Raw genomic sequence first — 22,045 nt, forward strand, 5'->3', positions numbered from 1 at the left:
AGCCACTTCACTTCAATCAATGACCTCTGATTTTTGAACAGTTTCTCCAAGGGAAACAGGTTCCTCCTGTCTATTCTGTCTCTTCTTTTCACAGTTTCGTTTTCTTCAATCATGACACCCCTCAGCCTCCTCTATTCCAAGCAATATAACTTCACCCTCTGCAATCTCTCCTCGGAGCTACAATCTCCAGCCCTGGCAACATTCTGGTAAATCTCCTCTGCATTCCCTCCACAGCAATTACATCCTTCCTGTAATATGGTGACCAGAACTGCACACAATACTCCAGTTGCAGCCTCACCATTTCCGTACAGTTTCACAGTTATATCCCTACGTTTGTATTCCATACCACTGTCAATGAAGGGGAACATTGTACATGCCTTGTTTATAATTCTAAATGCCCGTACTGCTACCTTTAGGGACCTGTGCGCCTGCACACCAGATCTCTCACTTCATCTACCGTTCTCAATATACTCTCAATTATTTTCGATTCCATTTACTGTTTGAGCTTCCAAAGTGCATTATCTTGCACTTATCAGAGCTGAACTCCATCTGCCACTTTCCTGCCAACTCCACTAAACTATCTGTACCATTTTGCATCTTACAATTATCCTCTACACTACCCACTACATGGCCAAGTTTGTGTTGTCTGCAAACTTCTCAAATAAGCCCACCACATTCAAGTCCAAATCATCAACGCAGAAAACAAACGGCAGGGGTTCCAACACTGAGCCATGCTGAGCACCACTTGAAACAGCTTTCTATTCACAAAGGCAGCAATCAACCACTACATTTTGTTTCCTGTTACTGAGCCATCTTTGGACACAATTCAACATACTGCCCTGTATCCCAGAGGCTCTTACTTTTTGGACCAGTCTACCATGTGGCACTTTGTCAAATACCTTACTAAAATCCATACAGATGGCATCCGATGCACTTCCCTCACACATTCACATCACAGAAACTGACAACTATAGACTGATAACTAAACTGATATATCCACATTGTAGAAACTGACAGAGACTGACTGATAAATATGTTTACATATTCACACAGAAGTAGTTAGTCACTGCCTATTTCTGCGATACAAGTATGAGCTTATTATCAATCTGTTTATATTAGTTTCTGCCATGTGAATGTTTGAGTGCAGTTATCAGTTATCTGTCAGTTTGTGCACTGTGCATATGAGAGTGCAGTAATTAATCTCTAGCTGTAAGCATCTGCTACTTCAAAACATGAGTATAATTATCAATCCTTACCTGTTAGGTCCTGATATGTGAATGCATGAGTGCTGTGATCAATCTGTTCTTGTCCTTGTGCTCTGTGAAATGTAGTTTTAAAATTTGTCCCTGTCAGTCTGATATGTGAATGCATGAGTGTATTTACCACTCTGTACCTGCCGGTTTCAGGTCTGGGAATATATAAATATAGTTGTCAATTTTTATCTGTCAGTTAATTCTTTGTCAATATGTGAATGATGTTAGCTGGAACTAACTGATAGCAAGTGATATGTTAATATGTGAGTGCAGTTCTGGATCTGTACCAATCAGGTTCTGCTCTTTGAATATGATTTCAGTTATCAATTTATGCCTGTCAGTTTCTGCTCTGTCAATCTTGGAATATAGATATCAATACATAATTGGCAAACTCTGTTCTGTGAAAATTAATTTAGTTATTCAAACGTACTGTTCAGATGATGCCAAATGAGCCTGGGCATGATATTTTTATTCTGTCCATGTCAGTTTCTGCTATGTGCATATGTCAATGTCATTATTATTCTGCACCTGTCAGTTTCTGGTTTGTGAATGTGAGGATTTAGTTATTAATCTCTACCTGTCAGTTTCAGCTAAAAGAATGAGAGTTTCACTGCTGATTTCTGCCTGTCAGTTTCTGCTCTGTCTATGTGAGTTTAACAATCAGTCTATTCCTCTCAGACTGCTGTGTGAATATGTTTGTGTAGTTATCAATCTGTACACTTTCAGCCTCTGCTTTGTGAATATGTTTGTGTAATTCTCAGTCTATCACTTGCAGTTTCTGTTATGTCAATATATGAGTTTAGTTATCAGTGAATACCTGTCAGTTTCTTCTGTGTGAATATGTACATGTCATTGTCAATCAGTACCTACGGCAGCAGATGAGTGTAGTTATTGCTCTATGCCTGTCAGTTTCTGCTCTGTGCATCGGTGAGTGAAGTTACCAATCTGTCCCCGTCAGTTATTTGAAACCAAGACTATTACAAACAATCATTCTGCTTTGGGAATGTGTGATTTTACCCATCAATTTCCACCTATGAGTTTCTGGCTTTGAATAGGCAAATGCATTTATCAATGTGTACCAGTCAGTTTTTATTCTGTGAATTTGTGTCTAACAACATTATTCTTGCTGTCAGTATCTGCAACATAAATGTGAGGCTGCATTTCCCCATCTCTCCAGTCAGTTTCTGCTGTGTGAATGGCCAAGTCAAATTATCAGTCCATGTCCGTTCCTGTTATTTGAATGTGAATATGTGATTCATCATCAATTTTCTTTTGTGTGTTTCTGGAATGTGAATGAGTCAGTGTAGGTATCAATCTGTATCTGTCAGTTTCTACTGTTGTGTATCAATGTGCCTTGATTCTCTTGCAGCCAGTAATATTCTCTGTGACTATGCAACATATTCTGACATAGCTAATAAGACATTGAGGCTGGGTATTAATCTCTTCGGCATTTTGAGACTTCTGAGTTCGTTATCAGTTGGCAGGATCTAGGAGGGGTCATATAAATGGGACTGGTTTCCTATGAGAACCATTCTGAATCAACAACACAATTTACAGTTTATGTGCTGAGTATGGGTTTTATATACCGATCGTATCAGATGCTGATTCTCTGTCTCAGTACGGGATTTGTTTTTTCAGGTTTCCGTAGATTCATTTTTTTTGTATTGGGCATTGTTCGTGCTCTTTCTTAAAGATTTTGTTTTGCACCTCTCTGTCTATTTCTATGTTATATTTTTAAACTAATACTCTATACAACAGAATATCATTTACGTCATTACCAGGATCAAAATCAAGATGAGGTGCAGCGTGGAAGCAGACCATTCAGCCCACTGTGCTTGCACTGGGACATTCTATTCTGCATACTAGTTTCCAGTAATTGTTGGAATTGTGAACTTCTTCCACTCACTGCCAGTGTCTGTTAGTGCCAATTTGACATTAGTTCTCCAGTTATCAGCATTTGAATAGCTGCAGTGCTAGCTTCATGATGTCTGCAACCATCTCAGGTACAGTAGATATTCACTGACTCTGTACGATTAATATTAATATTACACTGGGATTAATATTACACTGACATTTGTCCGTACCATGAGGACTAACATGATTGTGCTGTAGGGAAGGTCGAGATGAACATCAAGCCCTTTGTTGAAAATTGAAACAAAAAATTGAAAGAGATACACAATGTTAAAAAAGAAATATTTACTCCTGTAAGGTGAAGAAATGATAAGGGTGAGGATAGCAGTTCCTCTTCAGCCTCCATACATTCATGGAAATAGAATGCTGGCTGATTGGGATTTTAAAAGTTGTTCACCATTTTTAAAAAATGGTGCGGATGCAACGGGCTGATGGGCCTTTCTCTTGTGCTGTAGAGTTCTGTAACTTGAGGGTGTTAGTGGAGATCATTTTGAGTCTATCATTTTCTATGATTTGCAGTGAACACAAAACAATTTAGTTGTTCCACATTGACTGACTGAAGGTCTATGTTACAGAGTGTGTGTGTGTGTGTGTGTGTGTGTGTGTGTGTGAGAGAGAGAGTGAGAGGAGGAGAGAATTATTCATCAAAGGATTAATTCTGTCCTTCTCAGTCACTGATAAACTTCATATAAACATGTTTCATCCACTTTAGTAACTCTTGGTGCACAGGTTCTTCCCATTTCTGTACTTAACATCTCACTGAGGTATGACTTTGAAACTATGTTACAGCATGATCTATTGTTTGTCTTGATTGTAACTTTGAAAATGCCCTTATTCAATGCAGATTTAATGCTGTTCCTGAGTGTCTATTTCGGATGACCAATCAGTCTATCCATCTTCAAAACTTGTGTCAACGTCAATGGGCTACATACCTGCTGATTGTTAGCAGTAACTGGTCAGACTTGGCTTTGCACCGAGGAAATAGAACATCATCCTGGTCCTTCAAGTATTTGCCTGGAGGAAGTCAACATACAGAAAGTCTGACCGTATTGAAGTAATCAACATAACATTAAGTTCATAATCATTGGGACGTGTGTTTGTTTTTAAAAGAAGAAAACTAGCAAATTGAACAGAACCAGAGGCTTTGTTCTCTGTTCTCCAGATCTGCTCCTTTTCTGGGGATTCTCATTGTACTTTTTTTCCTGAAATAATTCGAAATCACATGAGTGAGGTCCAGAAACTGAGCAACAACTGTACTTTCATAAATGGGGCTATCCGAAGGAGCAGGCATGCATACATACACAGTTCAATATCCGGCTCCCAACACACTATCTGTGAAAAGGAAGAACAAAGGGCGCTATTTTAAATATTTCAGGTGAGAAATTTAACCTAGGGACTCAATTAACTGTCCTTTTCAGGGTTATAACATGCCTCTAGTCTGTGTTTCCACTGTTCACGGCACTATGTCCAAAAACAGCGCGAAACTGAAGCCGAACAATGAATTTCCAGAGATAATGGGAACTGCAGATGCTGGAGATTCCAAGATAATAAAATGTGAGGCTGGATGAACACAGCAGGCCAAGCAGCATCTCAGGAGCACAAAAGCTTTCCATCAGTGTTTAGAAGACTAAAAGCTACAAGCCTGACCCCCAGCAGCAGCTTCTTGCCGCTGTGTCTCCCTCAACAGGCCCACACACAGCCCGAGAAAAGCCTCCCTCTCCCCGCCCACAGGCCGCTCACTCCAAGTTCCGGGACCAGTTCCTGCTCCGCTCCGCCTCTTACCAACAGCCCACGGTTCTCCCTGAACTGAACCCGAATCAATGCCGGTCTCGGAGCCCCCTCTGTGCCCCAGACTCACATCTCGATGCGCTGCTGGAAGGAGCCTGCTGTTCCCTCGCTTCCCTGGGCGCTGGTCTCTCCATTGCGGCCTGTTTCAAACTAACCTCTTCCACTCACTGACTCAATGCCCCACAATGGCAGCGCTGGGAGAGGGCCTCACGCATGCGCTCCTCTGGGTTGTGTGTGACAAAGGGAAATGCAGGGTTGCGGGGAAATGGCGGTGCGATGGGTCTGGGAGGGGATGCTGTTCAGTGGGTCGGTGTGGAATTTTAGTTGGGCTGAAGTGTCTGTTTCCACACTGTAGGGATTCTATGATGATTCTATGAAGCGTGCTGTAGATTAGGCGCATAATTACGAACTATATGCCAATGTTTTGTTCTGCTCATGTCACCTCCCTTACTGTTTTCATATAGAAAAAAAGTTAGAGCATCATTTTGAATGCTTCCTCCCGCAGTCCAAAGGTGTGAAAGCTATGCTATTGGCTATGCTAAATTGCCCGTGGTGCCCAGAGATGTTTGGGTTCTGTGGGTCAGACATGAGAAGTAAAGGGTAGGGGAATAGGTCTGGGTCGGGTGCTGAGGACTTGTTGGGCCAAATGGCCTGGAGCGGTTCTATGTATGGCAGCATCTAAGAAGGAAAAAGAAACAAAATTAACATTCTGCGTCCAGTGACCTTTCTGCAGAATTGATGGTGGCTGGGAAAACGTCAGTTTATATGCTGATAAAAGGGGAGTGTGATGGGGTTTGGAATAAATGTTAGGATAGAGCCTAACAGAGAGAAGAACACTTGGACAGAGTCGATAACGATCAGGCTGGGATGTTGAATAGTAATTAATGGGAACTCTTAGTGGGTGGTGGATAATGGCAGGGTATGTGGTAACAAGGCCTTGTGAGGGGTAGAGTTTAGGCCCAAAAATATTGATCTCGATACTGGGTCTGGAGGGCTGCAGGGACCCAAGTGGAAGATGAGGTATTGTTCTTCTAGCTTGTGTTGAGCTTCAATGGAACTCTACAGCAAGACAGAGACAGAGATGTTGGACTGGAAACGGGGTGGTGCATTAAAGTGACAGGCAACAGGAAGTTCAAGGTCTTTTTTGCAAGCAGAACATAGATGTTGTGCAAAATGATTACCCAGTCTATGCTCTGTTTCACAACTGGGTGTTTTAAGAGAATTTGGACAGTCTTTGTTACTGGGCAAGAATAATGCAGACATTTCAAAGAAAAAAATGCCAGCTGTGGACATCACTGACTGGTCTGAGCGTTGATTGACCCTCCTGAAATGCCCGTGAGAAGGTGGTAGTGAACTGCCTTCCTGAACCGTTGCAATCTCTGAGCTGCAGGTCGGCCCACATTGCCATTAGTAAGGGAATTGCAGGATTTTCACGGATTGGCACAGACTGAACGGCCAATATAATTCCAAGTCAGGATGGTGAGTGTCTTGGAGAAGATCTTGCAGTTCGTGCAGTTCCCATGAACCTGCTGCTGCTGTCTTTCAAGATGGAAGTAGTTGTGGGTTTGGTAGGTGCTATCTAATTTTATATTTGAGAGAGTGGATGTTTGTGAATGTGGTGCCAATTAACCAGGAGCAGCTTTTTCATGGATAGTACCTTGCTTGCCGTGTGCAGTTGGAGCTGCACTAATACAGGTAATGGGGGCTACAGAGGGGAAACCTTTACATTCCTGACTTGAATGTTGGAGATTTTGGACAGGTTTGAGAAATCAGGAGGGAAGTTACTTGCTGCAGTATCCATAGCCTTGGCCCTGTTATTGTAGCCATTGCATTCATCGGATGAGTCCGGTTCAATTTGTCCTTCATAGTAGCTCCCAGGATGTTGACAGTGGAGGATACAATGATGCTGAGGCCCAAGCCAAAGGATGCCTTACTGCACGACTCTGTGACACAGTTTTACCCTCACACACACTGATCAGACTTGATATAGACTCCATCCACCCTAACAGCAAGGTCTATCACTACAACCCCCACTACAATCCCGAATCTCTCTGGTATTGGAGATAATGGGAACTGCAGATGCTGGAGAATTCCAAGATAATAAAATGTGAGGCTGGATGAACACAGCAGGCCAAGCAGCATCTCAGGAGCACAAAAGCTGACGTTTCGGGCCTAGACCCTTCATCAGAGAGGGGGATGGGGAGAGGGTTCTGGAATAAATAGGGAGAGAGGGGGAGGCGGGCTGAAGATGGAGAGTAAAGAAGATCGGTGGAGAGAGTATAGGTGGGGAAGTACGGAGGGGATAGGTCAGTCCAGGGAAGACGGACAGGTCAAGGAGGTGGGATGAGGTTAGTAGGTAGATGGGGGTGCGGCTTGGGGTGGGAGGAAGGGATGGGTGAGAGGAAGAACCGGTTAGGGAGGCAGAGACAGGTTGGACTGGTTTTGGGATGCAGTGGGTGGGGGGGAAGAGCTGGGCTGGTTGTGTGGTGCAGTGGGGGGAGGGGACGAACTGGGCTGGTTTAGGGATGTAGTTGGGGAAGGGGAGATTTTGAAACTGGTGAAGTCCACATTGATCCCATTAGGCTGCAGGGTTCCCAGGTGGAATATGAGTTGCTGTTCCTGCAACCTTCGGGTGGCATCATTGTGGCAGTGCAGGAGGCCCATGATGGACATGTCATCTAAAGAATGGGAGGGGGAGTGGAAATGGTTTGTGACTGGGACGCAAGTGTAGCCCACACCTCCTCCCTCACCCCTATCCCAGGCCCCAAGATGACATTTCACATTAAGCAGAGGTTCACCTGCACATCTGCCAATGTGGTATATTGCATCCACTGTACCCGGTGCGGCTTCCTCTACATTGGGGAAACCAAGCGGAGGCTTGGAGACCGCCTTGCAGAACACCTCCGCTCAGTTTGCAACAAACAACTGCACCTCCCAGTCGCAAACCATTTCCACTCCCCCTCCCATTCTTTAGATGACATGTCCATCATGGGCCTCCTGCACTGCCACAATGATGCCACCCGAAGGTTGCAGGAACAGCAACTCATATTCCGCTTGGGAACCCTGCAGCCATATGGTATCAATGTGGACTTCACCAGTTTCAAAATCTCCCCTTCCCCTACTGCATACCAAAACCAGCCCAGTTCATCCCCTCCCCCCACTGCACCACACAACCAGACCATCTCTTCCCCCCCACCCACTGCATCCCAAAACCAGTCCAACCTGCCTCTGCCTCCCTAACCGGTTCTCCCTCTCACCCATCCCTTCCTCCCACCCCAATCCGCACCCCCATCTACCTACTCACCTCATCCCACCTCCTTGACCTGTCCGTCTTCCCTGGACTGACCTATCCCCTTCCTACCTCCCCACCTATACTCTCTCCACCTATCTTCTTTACTCTCCATCTTCGGCCCGCCTCCCCCTCTCTCCCTATTTATTCCAGTTCCCTCTCCCCATCCCCCTCTCTGATGAAGGGTCCAGGCCCGAAACGTCAGCTTTTGTGCTCCTGAGATGCTGCTTGGCCTGCTGTGTTCATCCAGCCTCACATTTTACTATCTTGGAATTCTCCAGCATCTGCAGTTCCCATTATCTCTGCTTTTAAAATTGTATCAGTGATATCAGCTTTTGTGCTCCTGAGATGCTGCTTGGCCTGCTGTGTTCATCCAGCTTCATACTTTGTCATCTTGCTTTTAAAATATCCAGGTTTTATTATCTTTGAATAGAAGTTTGAGTCTGCATGTTTTCTGCCGGGCCTTGTGTTCACTGCGCTTGTGGAGAAAAGGTTTAGTTCCAGATCCAGTTGGGGGCGGCAGTCAGCTGTAGGCGGAGCTGGACATTTCTCTGTGTGTCACTCAGTTTTCTGCCCGGGTATCCTCTCACTCCCTGTCAGCTGTTTCTCAGTCAGGTCGGGGCGGGCTGTATAAAAATGGAAGGCGAGGCAGCTCGGCTCTCACTCGGCAGCGATTGGAGTGAAGAAGCGTGATGTCTGGGAGAGGGAAAGGAGGCAAAGGCCTGGGAAAAGGCGGAGCGAAGAGGCACCGCAAAGTGCTCCGTGATAACATCCAGGGCATCACGAAACCAGCCATCCGGCGCCTGGCTCGCCGTGGCGGGGTTAAGCGCATCTCGGGCTTGATCTACGAGGAGACCCGCGGGGTGCTGAAGGTTTTCCTGGAGAATGTGATCAGGGATGCGGTGACCTACACGGAGCACGCCAAGCGCAAGACAGTGACTGCCATGGATGTGGTGTACGCTCTGAAACGCCAGGGCCGCACTCTGTATGGATTCGGCGGCTGAGCAAATCAACCCTTTTCCAGCGAACCCAAAGGCTCTTTTCAGAGCCACCCAAACCCTCCGCCTGAGAGCGGAGACCTGAGAATGGGGAACCAGCACATTGGGCTGGTGCAGCGACTTTTAATTTTGCACCAAGCCTTTAGGAAATATATTAACTTCGTGTCCCGCGTTGCAAGAGAGAGAGCAAGATTGTTAAATTATACTGTCTGCAGTAACGTGTTTTATAATCAAGATATCCCTGCACTACAGATAGAGGTTTCACGGCCAGTCGATACGATACGGTTCTGCAGCTGGTTATGTCAGATACAGAAGGAGCGGCCGGCTCCGTCATGCGACCATGGCTGATCTGTTTCTCAACCCTAAATCTTTGATTCTCTTCCATGTGAATACCAGTCTATCAGTAATAACACCAGTGATAATGGGAACTGCAGATGCTGGAGAATCCAAGATAATAAAATGTGAGGATGGATGAACACAGCAGCATCTCAGGAGCACAAAAGCTGACGTTTCGGGCCTAGACCCTTCATCAGAATAACAACACCAGCTGTCCATACCATGAATAATAATTTGCTCTGTCCGTAACTTTGGGCCCAGGCGCTAATGATATATACTACAGTGTTTGTACTTCATTGACGCTCCCAGGAATGATAATTTGTTCAGTTTTGATTCTGGTAGCCGTGCCGAGGTTTTAGTGGCGTGTTCATTCCACCTGCCTGTTAGAGATGGTCAGGAAATGATTCAGAGCCCACTCCGCGCTGACTGCAAGTTAGGTTCACAAGAAAATTTTGTAAAACATAAGATATCATCTTAGGCGCAGGCGCATGGGACTTTGCTTTTTAATATTATGTAAGCTCAGGCTGAAATCGGCGGGCGATTTGAAATTGACCAACTGTCATTTGAAGTTAACCAATCAGTCTCCAATAATTATTTTACTGCCTTTTCTGTCCTTCAGTGGCTGTTTCTCGGGGATTTGAGGGACGGGACTGTATCCAATCCCAGCTCTTGGGCGGGCTCTCCATTCCCTTAAATAGGCAGCGCCGCAGCACGATCAGCATTGATAGCAGCAGCCTGTGTGTGTGTTACAGAGAATGGCCAGAACCAAGCAGACAGCGCGCAAATCCACCGGAGGAAAAGCTCCCCGCAAGCAGCTGGCGACCAAAGCGGCCCGCAAGAGCGCTCCGGCCACGGGCGGAGTGAAGAAGCCTCATCGCTACAGGCCCGGCACGGTGGCTCTGCGGGAGATCCGCCGCTACCAGAAATCCACCGAGCTGCTGATCCGCAAACTGCCGTTCCAGCGCCTGGTGCGGGAGATCGCTCAGGACTTCAAGACCGACCTGCGCTTCCAGAGCTCGGCCGTGATGGCCCTGCAGGAGGCCAGCGAGGCTTACCTGGTGGGTCTGTTTGAGGACACCAACCTGTGTGCCATCCACGCCAAGCGGGTCACCATCATGCCCAAAGACATCCAGCTGGCCCGGCGGATCCGCGGGGAGCGCGCCTAAACGGAGCGTGCCCGGCCCTGTACATTCACCCCGAGAAACACAACGGCTCTTTTCAGAGCCACTAAACTGTCCCGAGAGAGCAGCAATCGTCAGGCACTGGACTTTAGTTAATGTCAACACACAGCATGCTATTGATGTCTCAATGCAACAAGAGTTACAGAAAATGAATGGGTCTGGGATGCACGAATTGATATTGAAGACGAAGCAACTCGGGACAATCAGGTTTATAAATTTTCAGTAATCACAACAAATTCAAGTACTGCATTCCACCCTTTATAATTGGTACATTTCCAATTGGACCGCCTGTGTGGGAATTGCTTCCCGTGGCGTTTCGCCAGCTGTAACTGAACTTGCCGGAGAAGGAGGGTGGGAAACAATTGCCAATTTCAAAACCCGCCACATTATACAAATGATTTTTGTAGTTTTGGCCATGCAATCGAAATTTTGCCCAATCTCCCACAAGTGTATTCGATCCTCTGGGGATGGTCGGTTCTGTCTCGCATGGCATCTTTCTGGGGCCGAGCTATTCCATGTCTCATGTTCCCTGGATGGGGATACCGCTTTGAGTCACTATTTAAAGTCGCAGTCGCTGTCCCTGCAGCAAACCCTCCAACTTTATTCGTCCCGTTCTAGTTTTATCACTGTTAAAGCGAAAACAAAAGGGATGATTTTTGCGCGTTTAGAGGACCGTGTTTGCACATAAAATGAAAATTAGTTAGCCAGCAGTGAAAGTCTAGCTGCTTTTCACTGATATTGTGGGTGGCTCTTAAAAGAGCCTTTGGGTTGTCAGATTCAAGAAGTGTCTTCACTTTTTAGTGGCGCTCCCAGCGGCGGTTTTCTTGGGCAGCAGCACGGCCTGAATATTAGGCAGCACCCCGCCCTGAGCGATGGTCACCCCTCCCAGCAGCTTGTTGAGCTCTTCGTCGTTGCGCACGGCCAGCTGGAGGTGCCTGGGGATGATGCGGGTCTTCTTGTTGTCCCGGGCCGCGTTACCGGCCAGCTCGAGGATTTCAGCCGTCAGGTACTCGAGCACCGCAGCCAGATAGACCGGCGCTCCGGCACCCACACGCTCAGCATAGTTACCCTTTCTCAGGAGCCTGTGAACACGGCCCACCGGGAACTGCAGCCCAGCCCGGGACGACCGGGACTTCGCCTTCGAACGAGCTTTCCCGCCACTGCCCTTTCCTCTCCCAGACATCGCCACAGTCTCACAAACACTTGCACAGAAAATGCTGCAACGCGGCCACATCCCGCCCTCTTATACCTTCGGGAGGAATGGGGGTGCGGCCATTGCTGATTGGTCACATTGTTCAGTATCTCCTAATGTCGTTTCAATGCCCAATCAGATATCTGCTTCACTCACCAATCCGGAGAGGGCCCGGGGAGGAGGCCGGAAAATCCCGGCGCCAAATCATCAACCGCTTTCTTTCAAACTGGAGAAGCCCGCCAATAATTTCGAAATGGGTAGAAGTTTTACAAAGAAGAATGCGTTCTTACTTCGGATAATTTACTTTTAGAATACACCTATATACGTCACACCATCTCTCTCTGATTTCCCGGCCTAGTTGAAACCAACTATTTTTGATCTTGAATTCCCTCCACCCCGCGAAAAAACTTAACATTAAGCGGAAGGGGGAAAGAAAAGCCCGCCGAAAGTTATTCTCTGCACAGATAGAATTTAATTCACATCTACACCCGGATATAATAATCAAAGTATCACACAACTGTTTCTTTCTCGTTGAACTCAATACTGCTTTAAACAATATTTTACAATCTCGCTCCCTATTGCACAAGATCAACAATATTTCCACTTTTGTGATGCCAGTCCGGCAGCTGTTCTGCTTTCCTCTCGGTTCACTTGGAAATTTTCCCGCCGACTGCAGAAAGCCTCATTTACAGCTTTCTGCAAAACCGGATAGAACCCGCGGGGAGATTTGAAAATAAAACAAAATTCCTCTGCGTGGAAACCGTAGGAAAATACCGGCGCCAAATCATCAACCGTTTTCTGTCCGATTTGAAAAGCCCGCCAATATGGGCAATACGAGGAAGAGTTTTTACAAGTATTTTTGCGTTAATGCTTACGATTTAATTTCCTTTCAGTTAAAAATGTTCACTTCACATAATCTCTCTCTGTCACTCCCGAAGCAACACCGTTTTCCGAAAACATTGTAAAATAGCCCTCACTTATTGTGCTGGATCAGTCTTTCCGGATGGTCTCGGTTCATTTTGAAAGCCTCTCACCGACAGCAAAAAGCCCCACACACTGCAAACTGAAAAAAAAATCGGAAAAATTCCCTGACAATTTGGAAATTGAAAAAGGAATCGCGCGGCATTTCTCTTAATGGGACTCAAATAAGAGATCATAATTTTTCATTGCCACGGGTGAAATCCAGCGTTCATACCCCCATTGGGACAAATTTGAAAAACCCTCCAACATGTAGGATATAGGGGGAAAAGTTTCACAAAGAGGAATAAACAGTTTAATTTTTCTTTGAATTTAGTTCACTTTCACATTACAAGTGCACGCTGATGTATTTATAAAAACTTACACAAAGTTTTTCGGGGTGAACGGGTTAAAACTTGAAACAATAGTTTGAAGTTGCCCTCCCATATTCTCCTTGAACACAGTTTCACACTTGCGACTGCAATCCTGGCTCGGGCTTTATCTCAGCTCATTTTGAAAGCCTCTCACCGACAGCTGATATCCTCAATGACAAGTATCCCCCAACATCTGTTCGTGGGACTCGAGCAGTTAGTTTTCTTTCCAGGGGGTGAAATTCCTGATCAAGGGGTAAATAATAACTGGAACACAAAGGAGTTGTTGAAAAAAAAATGCCTGAGTGACGATGAATGTGCTTTCTGTACAGGGAGGGAGGAGAGACTGGGTAGGAAGGCAACCGAAACTAACCGACAGAGGGACAGGGACCGCACGTTAATGTTTAGAACGTTTGTGTAAACAAAGATAAAGATTAGGGACATTAATTATAGACACCGAGAATCATTTACAAACGTAAAATGGTTCAACTGCTTCATTGAAATTGTGGGTGGCTCTGAAAAGAGCCGTTGGGTTTTGGATGTGTGTTTTTCTCAGCACAATGTGGGGTCTCACTTGGAGCTGGTGTACTTGGTCACCGCCTTTGTACCCTCCGACACGGCGTGCTTGGCCAGCTCCCCAGGCAGCAGCAGCCGCACCGCGGTCTGGATCTCCCGGGAGCTGATGGTCCTGCGCTTGTTGTAATGGGCCAGGCGGGAAGCCTCCCCTGCGATACGCTCGAAAATATCCTTGACGAACGAGTTCATGATGCTCATCGCCTTGGAGGAGATGCCGGTGTCGGGGTGAACCTGCTTCATCACTTTATAGATGTAGATGGCGTAACTTTCTTTCCTGGATCGTTTCTTTGTCTTGCCGCCTTTCCCCGGCGCCTTCTTGATGATTTTCTTGGCGCCCTTCTTCGAAGTTGCCTGCGCTTTCTTCTCATCCGGCATCGTGTCGGTCGCTTTCAGATACAATAAACGGAAGCAGGCTCGGAGCTCGCTTTTTATACGCTGCTGGCGTCAGCAATGCTCATGAGGGATGGGGGAAAAGTCTTGTTCCTGATTGGGTAGTTTACAAGAATGTCAGACCATGCGATTAGCCTTTCTGTGATTGGTTAGTGTGAAACACAAAGTGGATCTGTTCGGATCTGCAACGAAATGTGAAACACAAACCGAAATTTTGTACACGGACCAAATTCCTAGCTCCTTGCAGTTGAACTTGTTCCTGTCATCCACTAACATTTTGAACACTACCTCCGAGATTTTAATTGTGACAGGGTGTTTTATTCTGCTCATAGTAATCTTTTGTGAGTGAAATGTTACCTTGTTTCATCACTAGCTGAGATTTCCTTATTAGGCTGTGGGCAGGATTGTATTGTTCAGACATTCGGGTTTATTGAGGGACACTTTGCCGAATATCTGTCAGTCTCTGCATTATGAGAATGGGAGTGCAGTTCTCGATCTGTCCCTGTCTGTTTAGGCAGTATGAATGATGATTATTCTCTCATAAATCAGTCCCCGTCATACAGTCCGAGAGATGTACAGGGACAACTCGTCCATGGAGAGCACATATCCGAGATTAATCTAGTTCCATTTACTAGCATTTGGTCCATATCCCACGAAACACTTCCTATTCATATACTCATCCACATGCCTTTAAAACGTTGTAGTTGTAAGAGCCTCCAGCACTTCTTTTGGCATTCAACCCATTCACACACCACTCTGTGTGCAAATATTGCACACCTTTGGTTCATTTTAAGACTTTCCCAGTCACTTAAACCCATGCCCTCTCATTTTGCATTCTTCTATCCTGGGGAAAAGATCTTGATTATGCACCCTTTCCACACCACTAAATTTTATAAACACAGCCTCCAACACTCCAGGCACGGTTTCATCAAGGGGAAGTCATGCCTGGCAAATCTGCTTAAATCCTTTAAGGAAGTAACAAGCAGGGTAGACCAAGGAGAGCCAATGGATGTTATCTACCTGGGCTTCGAAAAGCCCCTTGGCAAGCTGCCGCACAGGAGGCTGTTGAGTAACATAAGGGCCCATGGTGCTAGCATGGATAGAAGATTGGCTGCCTGGCAGAAAGCAGAGAGTGGGGATAAAAGGCATGCTTTATACATTAATGATCTGGATGAAGGAACTGTTTGCATTCTGACTACATTTGCAGATGATACAACAATAGGTAGAGTGACAGGTAGTATTGAGGTGCTGAGGCTGCACTATGAAATGGACAGGTTAGGTGAGTGGGCAAAGAAGTGGTAGATGGAGTACAATGTGGGAAAGTGTGAGGTCATGCACTTGGCTAAGGAGAATAAAAGCATGAGAGATAATGATAACTGCAGATGCTGGAGAATCCGAGATTAAAAAAAAAGTGTGGAGCTGGATGAACACAGCAGGCCAAACAGCATCTCAGGAGCACAAAAGCTGACGTTTCGGGCCGAGACCCTTGATCAGAAATGTGGGAGGGGGAAGAGGGCTCTGAAATAAATAGGGACAGACTGGGAGGTGGATCAAAGATGGATAGAGGAGGAGGTAGGTGGAGGGGAATCTAGAGTTGCAGTGGTGTAGAGATCCCCTGAGGTTTGTCCGGATTCTCCAGCATCTGCAGTCACCATTATCTCTGATACAATTTTAACTTCACTGCAAAGCGTCTTCCAGGGATGCCTGACCTGAAGAAGTTACCATCCTCCCTCCAGAATAAAAGCATAGACTCTTTTCTAAATGGGCAGAAAATTCAGAAGTCTTGCGTACAAAGAGACTTGGGAGTTCAACTCCAGGAATCTCTCACGGTAAACTCACAGTTTGAGTCAGTAGTCAGGAAGGCAACTGCAATACTGGCATTTATTTTGCCAGGACTTCAAGGCAGAGATTAACAAATTCTTGATCTCACAAGGAATCAAGGGCTACAGGGAGAGTGCAGGGAAGTGGAGTTGAAATGCCCAGCCTTGATTTAAATGGTGGAATGGGCTTGATGGGCCGAATGGCCTTACTTCCACTCCTATGACTTATGGTCTTGAAGATGTTTAAAAAAAAAGGATGTGCTTATGAGGCTTTGGAAGACTCGAGTCAGGCCACATTTGAAGTAGCATGTGCAGTTTTGGGCCCCATATCTCAGGAAGGATGTACTGCCCCTGGAGCAGGTTCAGAGGAGGTTCACGGGAATGGTCCCAGGAATGAAAAGCTGAACATATGAGCAATGTTGAGGATTCTGGGACTGTACTCTTTGGAGTTTAGAAGGATGATAATCAAAACTTAGACTACTGAATGCCTGGACAGAGTGGATGTTGGGAAGATCCTTCCATTGGTAGGAGAGACTAGGACCCAAGGGCACAGCCTTCAAGTAAACGGAAGACATTTTAGAACAGAGATAAGGAGAAACTTCTTCAGCCAGAGAGTGCTGAATCAATGGAATTCACTGCCACAGAAGGCTGTGGAGGCCGGGTTATTGTGTACATTTAAGGGTGAGATAGATAGGTTTTTGATTATCAAGGGGATCAAGGTTATGGGAAGAAGGCAGGAGAATTGGCTAAAGGAACGTCTCAGTCATGATTGAATGGCGGAGCAGACTTGATGGGCCAAATAGCCTGATTTCGGCTCCTACGTCTTATGGTCATATAGTAATACAGTACGGACACAGGCCCTTCCACCCAAACTGGTTCATGATGACCGTGGTGCCCACTCAGCTGGATCCAACTGCCCACATTATATCCCTCTACATCCTTCCCATCCATGTACATGTTCATTTTTTTTTAAGTGTTGATATTGTGCCTGCCTCAACAACTTTCTCTGGCAGCTGATTCCACACGTGCTCCACTCTCTCTGTGAAGTTGGCACCCCTCAGGTCCTTCCTAAATTCTTGCCCCCTCTCACCTGAAACCTGTGCCCTCTAGTTTTCAATTCCTCATCTGTGGGGGAAAAAAAACAAACACGATATGCATTTATCCGACCTATGGTGCTCATGATTTTATACATCTGAATAAGGTCACACTTCATTCTCCTACGGTCCAAGAAATAAAGTCCTACCCTGGCCAACATCTCACCATAACCCAGGACCACTAGTCCTGCATAAATTTTCTTTGAACGCTTTCTAGTTGAACTCGGTCTTTTTTACAACAGGGTGACCAAAACTGTACACAATACTCCATGTCTATTCAAAATGCCTCGATCAATGAAGGCCAGCATGCTGAATTCCTTCTTCAGCACCCTATCCACCTGTGACACTGCTTTAAACATACTACGTACCTGTACTCCTTGGACCCTCTGTACCACATCACTACTCAGGACGTTACCATTTGCTGTAAAAGGCTTACTGTAGTTTGACATTCCAAAGTACAACACCTCACACTTATCTCCATTGAATTGCATTTTCCCATCCTTAGCCCACTTCCCCATCTGATTAAGATCCCTCTGTAATTTTCGATAACCTTCCCCACTATGAACGATACTGCCTAACATTGCATCATCTGTAAACTTACTAATCATGCTTTGCACATTCACATCCAGATCATTTATGTCAATAACAAATAACAAAGGTCCCAGCACCAATCCCTGTGGCACACCACAAGTCACAGGCCTCCAGTCCGAGAAAGAATCTTCAACTGTCACCCTCTGCTTTGTACCATCAAGCCAATTTTGAATCCAATGAGCTAGCTTTCCCTGTTCAAGTGAGCCACAACACACTGCAGCATCCCGGAGTTTCATAAAGCCAAGGAAGAACACTGATAGTGTCTTTAGAAATGACAGTTACTCAAAATGCATTGTTCGCAGATGCTACACAACTGATGGCAACAGGAAGACACAACACATCCAGTGATAGTAGTCACCAGACTATGCACTGAGGGTGTGAAATAACCACCAGGTTACACTACCACGTAAGAATCATGATAGCCCACGAAGTGACAGCCGCTGTTGAGAATGAAGGATCCAACATTCACAATTAGCAGAAACAATGCGATTTACAAGATACCATGCAAATACTGCCACAAACCTTACCCAAGGCAAACCGGGAGAAAACCCGCCATCAGGATTCATGGACATCAACTCGCTGCCAAAAGTCATGGCCAACTATCACTCACCTTAATGCACATGGATAAAGAGGGACACCTGTTTGACTGGGACAAGGTAGCCATCAGAAGACATCCCAACCAAAGACATGCACGAGAGTTCAAACTGGAGCTCCATTAACAAACATGGCCAGCTGGACACCACACACCAACCACTAAGAAACCAATCTGGAAGTGTTGCTCACCACCCCAGCAAAGTGAGGCACATAAATAGCAAGAAGGACAGAATATCAACGTTTCATTCACGGTGCACTGATGATGTTATGTCGTATGGTGATGAAATGTCTGTGAACAAACTTACAAGCTCAGTGAGCAAGTCAATAGCATCGTATTTAATGAACTGACCCTGACATTACCTGCAAGGCAAGTGTGAAAGTAATTATCAACATGTATCTGTCAATTTCCGCAATTTATCTGTCACTGTGATCAAACTCTGTCAGTTTCCGCTTGGTGGCCATGTGAGTACAGTTATCAATAAGGACGTTTCAGATTCCGCTCTGTGAATGAGAGTAATTATCAAACTGTACATGTCAGTCAGTTTATGCTGTGTGTAACTGGGAAGGCTGATTCCAGCATCTGCAGTTCTTGCTATGTTCAAGGTTGTTATCAATCTGTTCCTGTCAAGTTCGTCCATTTGGATATGTGCATGAAAGCAACATGCACCTATCATTTGCTTCTCTGTCAATTTGAGCGTCCAGTTACCAAGATGTACCTGTGAGAACCTACTCTGAATATTTGAGTACAGTCAGCAATCCGTGCCTGTCTCTCTGTGGATTTGTGATTGCAGTTCTAAGTTTGTAGCTGTCACTTGATGCTCTGTGAAATTGGGAGTGTTATCATCAATATATTCCTGCCAGTTTCAGTCTCTGTGAAAGCGAGTACATCAATGAATATATGCATGATAGTTTCTATTATGTGACGATGTGAACATTTTTAATCAACCTTTTACTTGCAGTTTCTGAAGTATCAATATGGTCAAATACTATTTTTTTCGTCTGACCCTACAATACGAATGTGTGAGGTTAGGTATCCATGCGTACTGGTCACTTTCTACTCCTTAAAGTGGATTAGGTTTCAGGCAGCCAAAAATATTATCCGTGGAAGCGTGATTCATTATGTGGAGTTGATATCAGAGTAATTCTATGCAGATTTTCTTCAAGTCCTGAGGGTATACTTTGGATAAGGATTCAGTCTACCCATCTTCAAAAATGGTGTAAATGTCAATGGGTTATGTTAGGTGAAATCTGTTTGAACTGGGTATTTTGAATGGAGAGAGAAGCAAAATAAAGTGGCATTCCTCCGTGTTGTTTTATTGTCGGTTTGAACGTGTCTGACTGGAAATTAAAGTTCAACGGTGTCTGACTCAATCTGCTCCGTGACTGTGGAAAGGATGTTCTCTGCTGTGACAGTGGGAACATACCTGCTGTTTGTTAGGACGAGCTGGTCACAATTGGCTTTGTACTGAAGAAATGATACATTGCCTTGTTCCTTCAAGCGTTTGTCTGCAGGAAGGAAAAAACAGATAGCTCCTGTAAACCGTCATCAGATGGGTTTGAAAACATTTAACTGATCAATTCAACATTTCGCTAATAAACATTCAGATATTTAAATTATCACCAGGAATTCGAACAGAACTGTGGGCCTGATTGCACTCTTGCCCTGAGCTGCACTACATTTGATCAATTTTGAAAAATTCAACTCTGAGTGATGCACAGAAAGTAACCAACCCCCGTACAGCTCCATGACTGGAACTACCTAATGCAAGCTTGTCTGTGCATATGAGTTTAGTTACTGATCCATTCATGTCATTTCATTCATCTCAATCTCTACATTTTTATAATGTGTGCATACATTTATCAAATCATGACAACTTCAAACACACATGCCTGACAAATGAGAAAAACCAAGGAACTGCAGATGCTGGAAATCAGCAACAAAAGTAGAAATTGCTGCAAAATCTCAGCAAGTCTATCAGCATATGAGTATGGAAATGAATGTTCTGAAGTTGAACCTCTGTTCTGAGGAAGTGTGACGGGACCTGTATTATTACTTGCTTTGTTTCCACGTGGATGGACTGACAGGTACAGGTACTGACTGACTCAGAACTAGTTCAAAATACAGACATCATAACTAAAGATGTGATCCAAGGACTAACAGCTATGGAGTTCCATTTAAACTCCAGCAACAGATACATGATCTATACAAAATTATTATCACTCACACATATCTAGTCATAGACAACAACAGCACTGCAAACAGTCCTGTCTCTCCAAGCCAGCAATGATAGAAACAACAAGCCAATAATTACATCCATTCAGCCAGCATTCAATTTCCATAAATGTATCACGGTGGCAGGGGAACTACCATCTCCACCTTTATCGCAGGATTGTTCTCAAATTCTTCATCTTGTGGAACTAGAATTTTTTTGTTCTGTTGTACGCTAGAAGATTTTATAATCATGGACATTTATTTAAAAAAATAATAATTTAAATCATAACTGGCTCTCCACTTCACATGAAACATTTAAAATGCTCAGTTTTCGAATGCAGGAAGATTGAAGGATCAATGGAGTGTGGCTGTCCGTCTTGTTCCATAACAACGGTTCTTTTCAAAAAAAAATCTCATTATCTAAAACCTGGGTACTCACCCAATGGTCCTCAGTGTTAAATTTTAGTTTCCAAATTCTTCACAAAATAATTTGGCTCTCCTCTTTTGATGGTCTGTCACATATGGACCAAGTTCTGAAGGATAATAGAATGAAACCTGCAGGGCTATGGGATGTGTGCAGGAAGGTGTGATTGTGATGGCCATCTGGGGGTGTTTGGGTCAGCATGGACATGATGCACCAAATGACCTCCTTCTGTTCTGTACCATTTTTACAATGATTGATTGGTCTAGACCAATGTTTCCCTGTCAGTCTCTGCTGTGTAATACAGAAGTAATTTGCCAAAGATTTAGAGGGACACATTGATAACTACACACACACATTCAACAGGTAGCAACTGACATGCATGGATCAGTAACTAAACACATATGCACAGACAAGCTTGCATTAGGTAGTTCCAGTCATGGAGCTGTACGGGTGTTGGTTACTTTCTGTGCATCACTCAATTAGAGTTGAAGTTTTTAAAATTGATCAAATGTAGTGCAGCTCAGGGCAAGAGTGCAATCAGACCCACAGTTCTGTTAGAATTCCTGGTGATAATCTAAATATCTGAATGCTTATTAGCTAGATGTTGAATTGATCAGTTAAATGTTTTCAAACCCATCTGATGACGGTTTACAGGAGCTGTTTTTTTTTGTGTCAGTTTTTGCTGCATGCCAGCATGAGCATATTTACCAATCTGTAACTTTCAGTTTCTCCCGTGTGTATCTGACAGTGTAGTTATAAATCTGTTATAACAAGGCACAGAGCTGGATGAACACAGCATGCTAAGCAGCATCAGAGGAACAGGAAAGCTGATGTTTCGGGCCTGGGCCCTTCTTCAGAAAGTTGTAGAGGTGTGAATACACTTATCATAGTTTGCCCGTCAGTTTCAGGGGTGTGTGTGTGTGTGTGTCAATGAATGAAGTTGTCAATCTGTCCCTGTCAGTATCTGAAATCAGAATATTCAAATGTGTTTGTGTAATTGTCAGTCTATCCCTGATACATTCATGGAGCAGAAACTGAGGTTTTGTTTTCAATATATTCCTGTCAGTT

General features: G+C 44.8%; 4 protein-coding genes across 4 annotated transcripts; 2 read left to right on the plus strand and 2 right to left on the minus strand.

Annotated features, from left to right (window-relative positions):
- Window positions 1-1,112: 1,112 nt before the first annotated feature.
- LOC132207244 (histone H3) lies at window positions 1,113-10,818 on the plus strand. Its single transcript, XM_059642472.1, has 2 exons — window positions 1,113-1,129; window positions 10,330-10,818. Exon 2 carries the CDS (start codon window positions 10,331-10,333, stop codon window positions 10,739-10,741), a length of 411 nt encoding a protein of 136 aa, XP_059498455.1. The 5' UTR covers window positions 1,113-1,129; window position 10,330; the 3' UTR covers window positions 10,742-10,818.
- Window positions 8,918-9,372, plus strand: LOC132207227 (histone H4). Its single transcript, XM_059642457.1, has one exon. It carries the CDS (start codon window positions 8,934-8,936, stop codon window positions 9,243-9,245), a length of 312 nt encoding a protein of 103 aa, XP_059498440.1. The 5' UTR covers window positions 8,918-8,933; the 3' UTR covers window positions 9,246-9,372.
- Window positions 10,819-11,185: 367 nt separating the features above from the next.
- Window positions 11,186-11,942, minus strand: LOC132207250 (late histone H2A.2.2). The gene has a single exon (XM_059642478.1). It carries the CDS (start codon window positions 11,937-11,939, stop codon window positions 11,547-11,549), a length of 393 nt encoding a protein of 130 aa, XP_059498461.1. The 5' UTR covers window positions 11,940-11,942; the 3' UTR covers window positions 11,186-11,546.
- An 882-nt stretch (window positions 11,943-12,824) lies between these two features.
- Window positions 12,825-14,365, minus strand: LOC132207217 (histone H2B 1/2-like). The gene is made up of 2 exons (XM_059642448.1): window positions 13,291-14,365; window positions 12,825-13,011 (listed from the first exon to the last, which is right to left on the minus strand). Exon 1 carries the CDS (start codon window positions 14,225-14,227, stop codon window positions 13,847-13,849), a length of 381 nt encoding a protein of 126 aa, XP_059498431.1. The 5' UTR covers window positions 14,228-14,365; the 3' UTR covers window positions 12,825-13,011; window positions 13,291-13,846.
- Between the last annotated feature and the right edge of the window lie 7,680 nt (window positions 14,366-22,045).

The sequence above is a fragment of the Stegostoma tigrinum genome, chromosome 44 (genome assembly GCF_030684315.1).
Source record: "Stegostoma tigrinum isolate sSteTig4 chromosome 44, sSteTig4.hap1, whole genome shotgun sequence".
NCBI classification, from domain to species: Eukaryota; Metazoa; Chordata; class Chondrichthyes; order Orectolobiformes; family Stegostomatidae; genus Stegostoma; species Stegostoma tigrinum.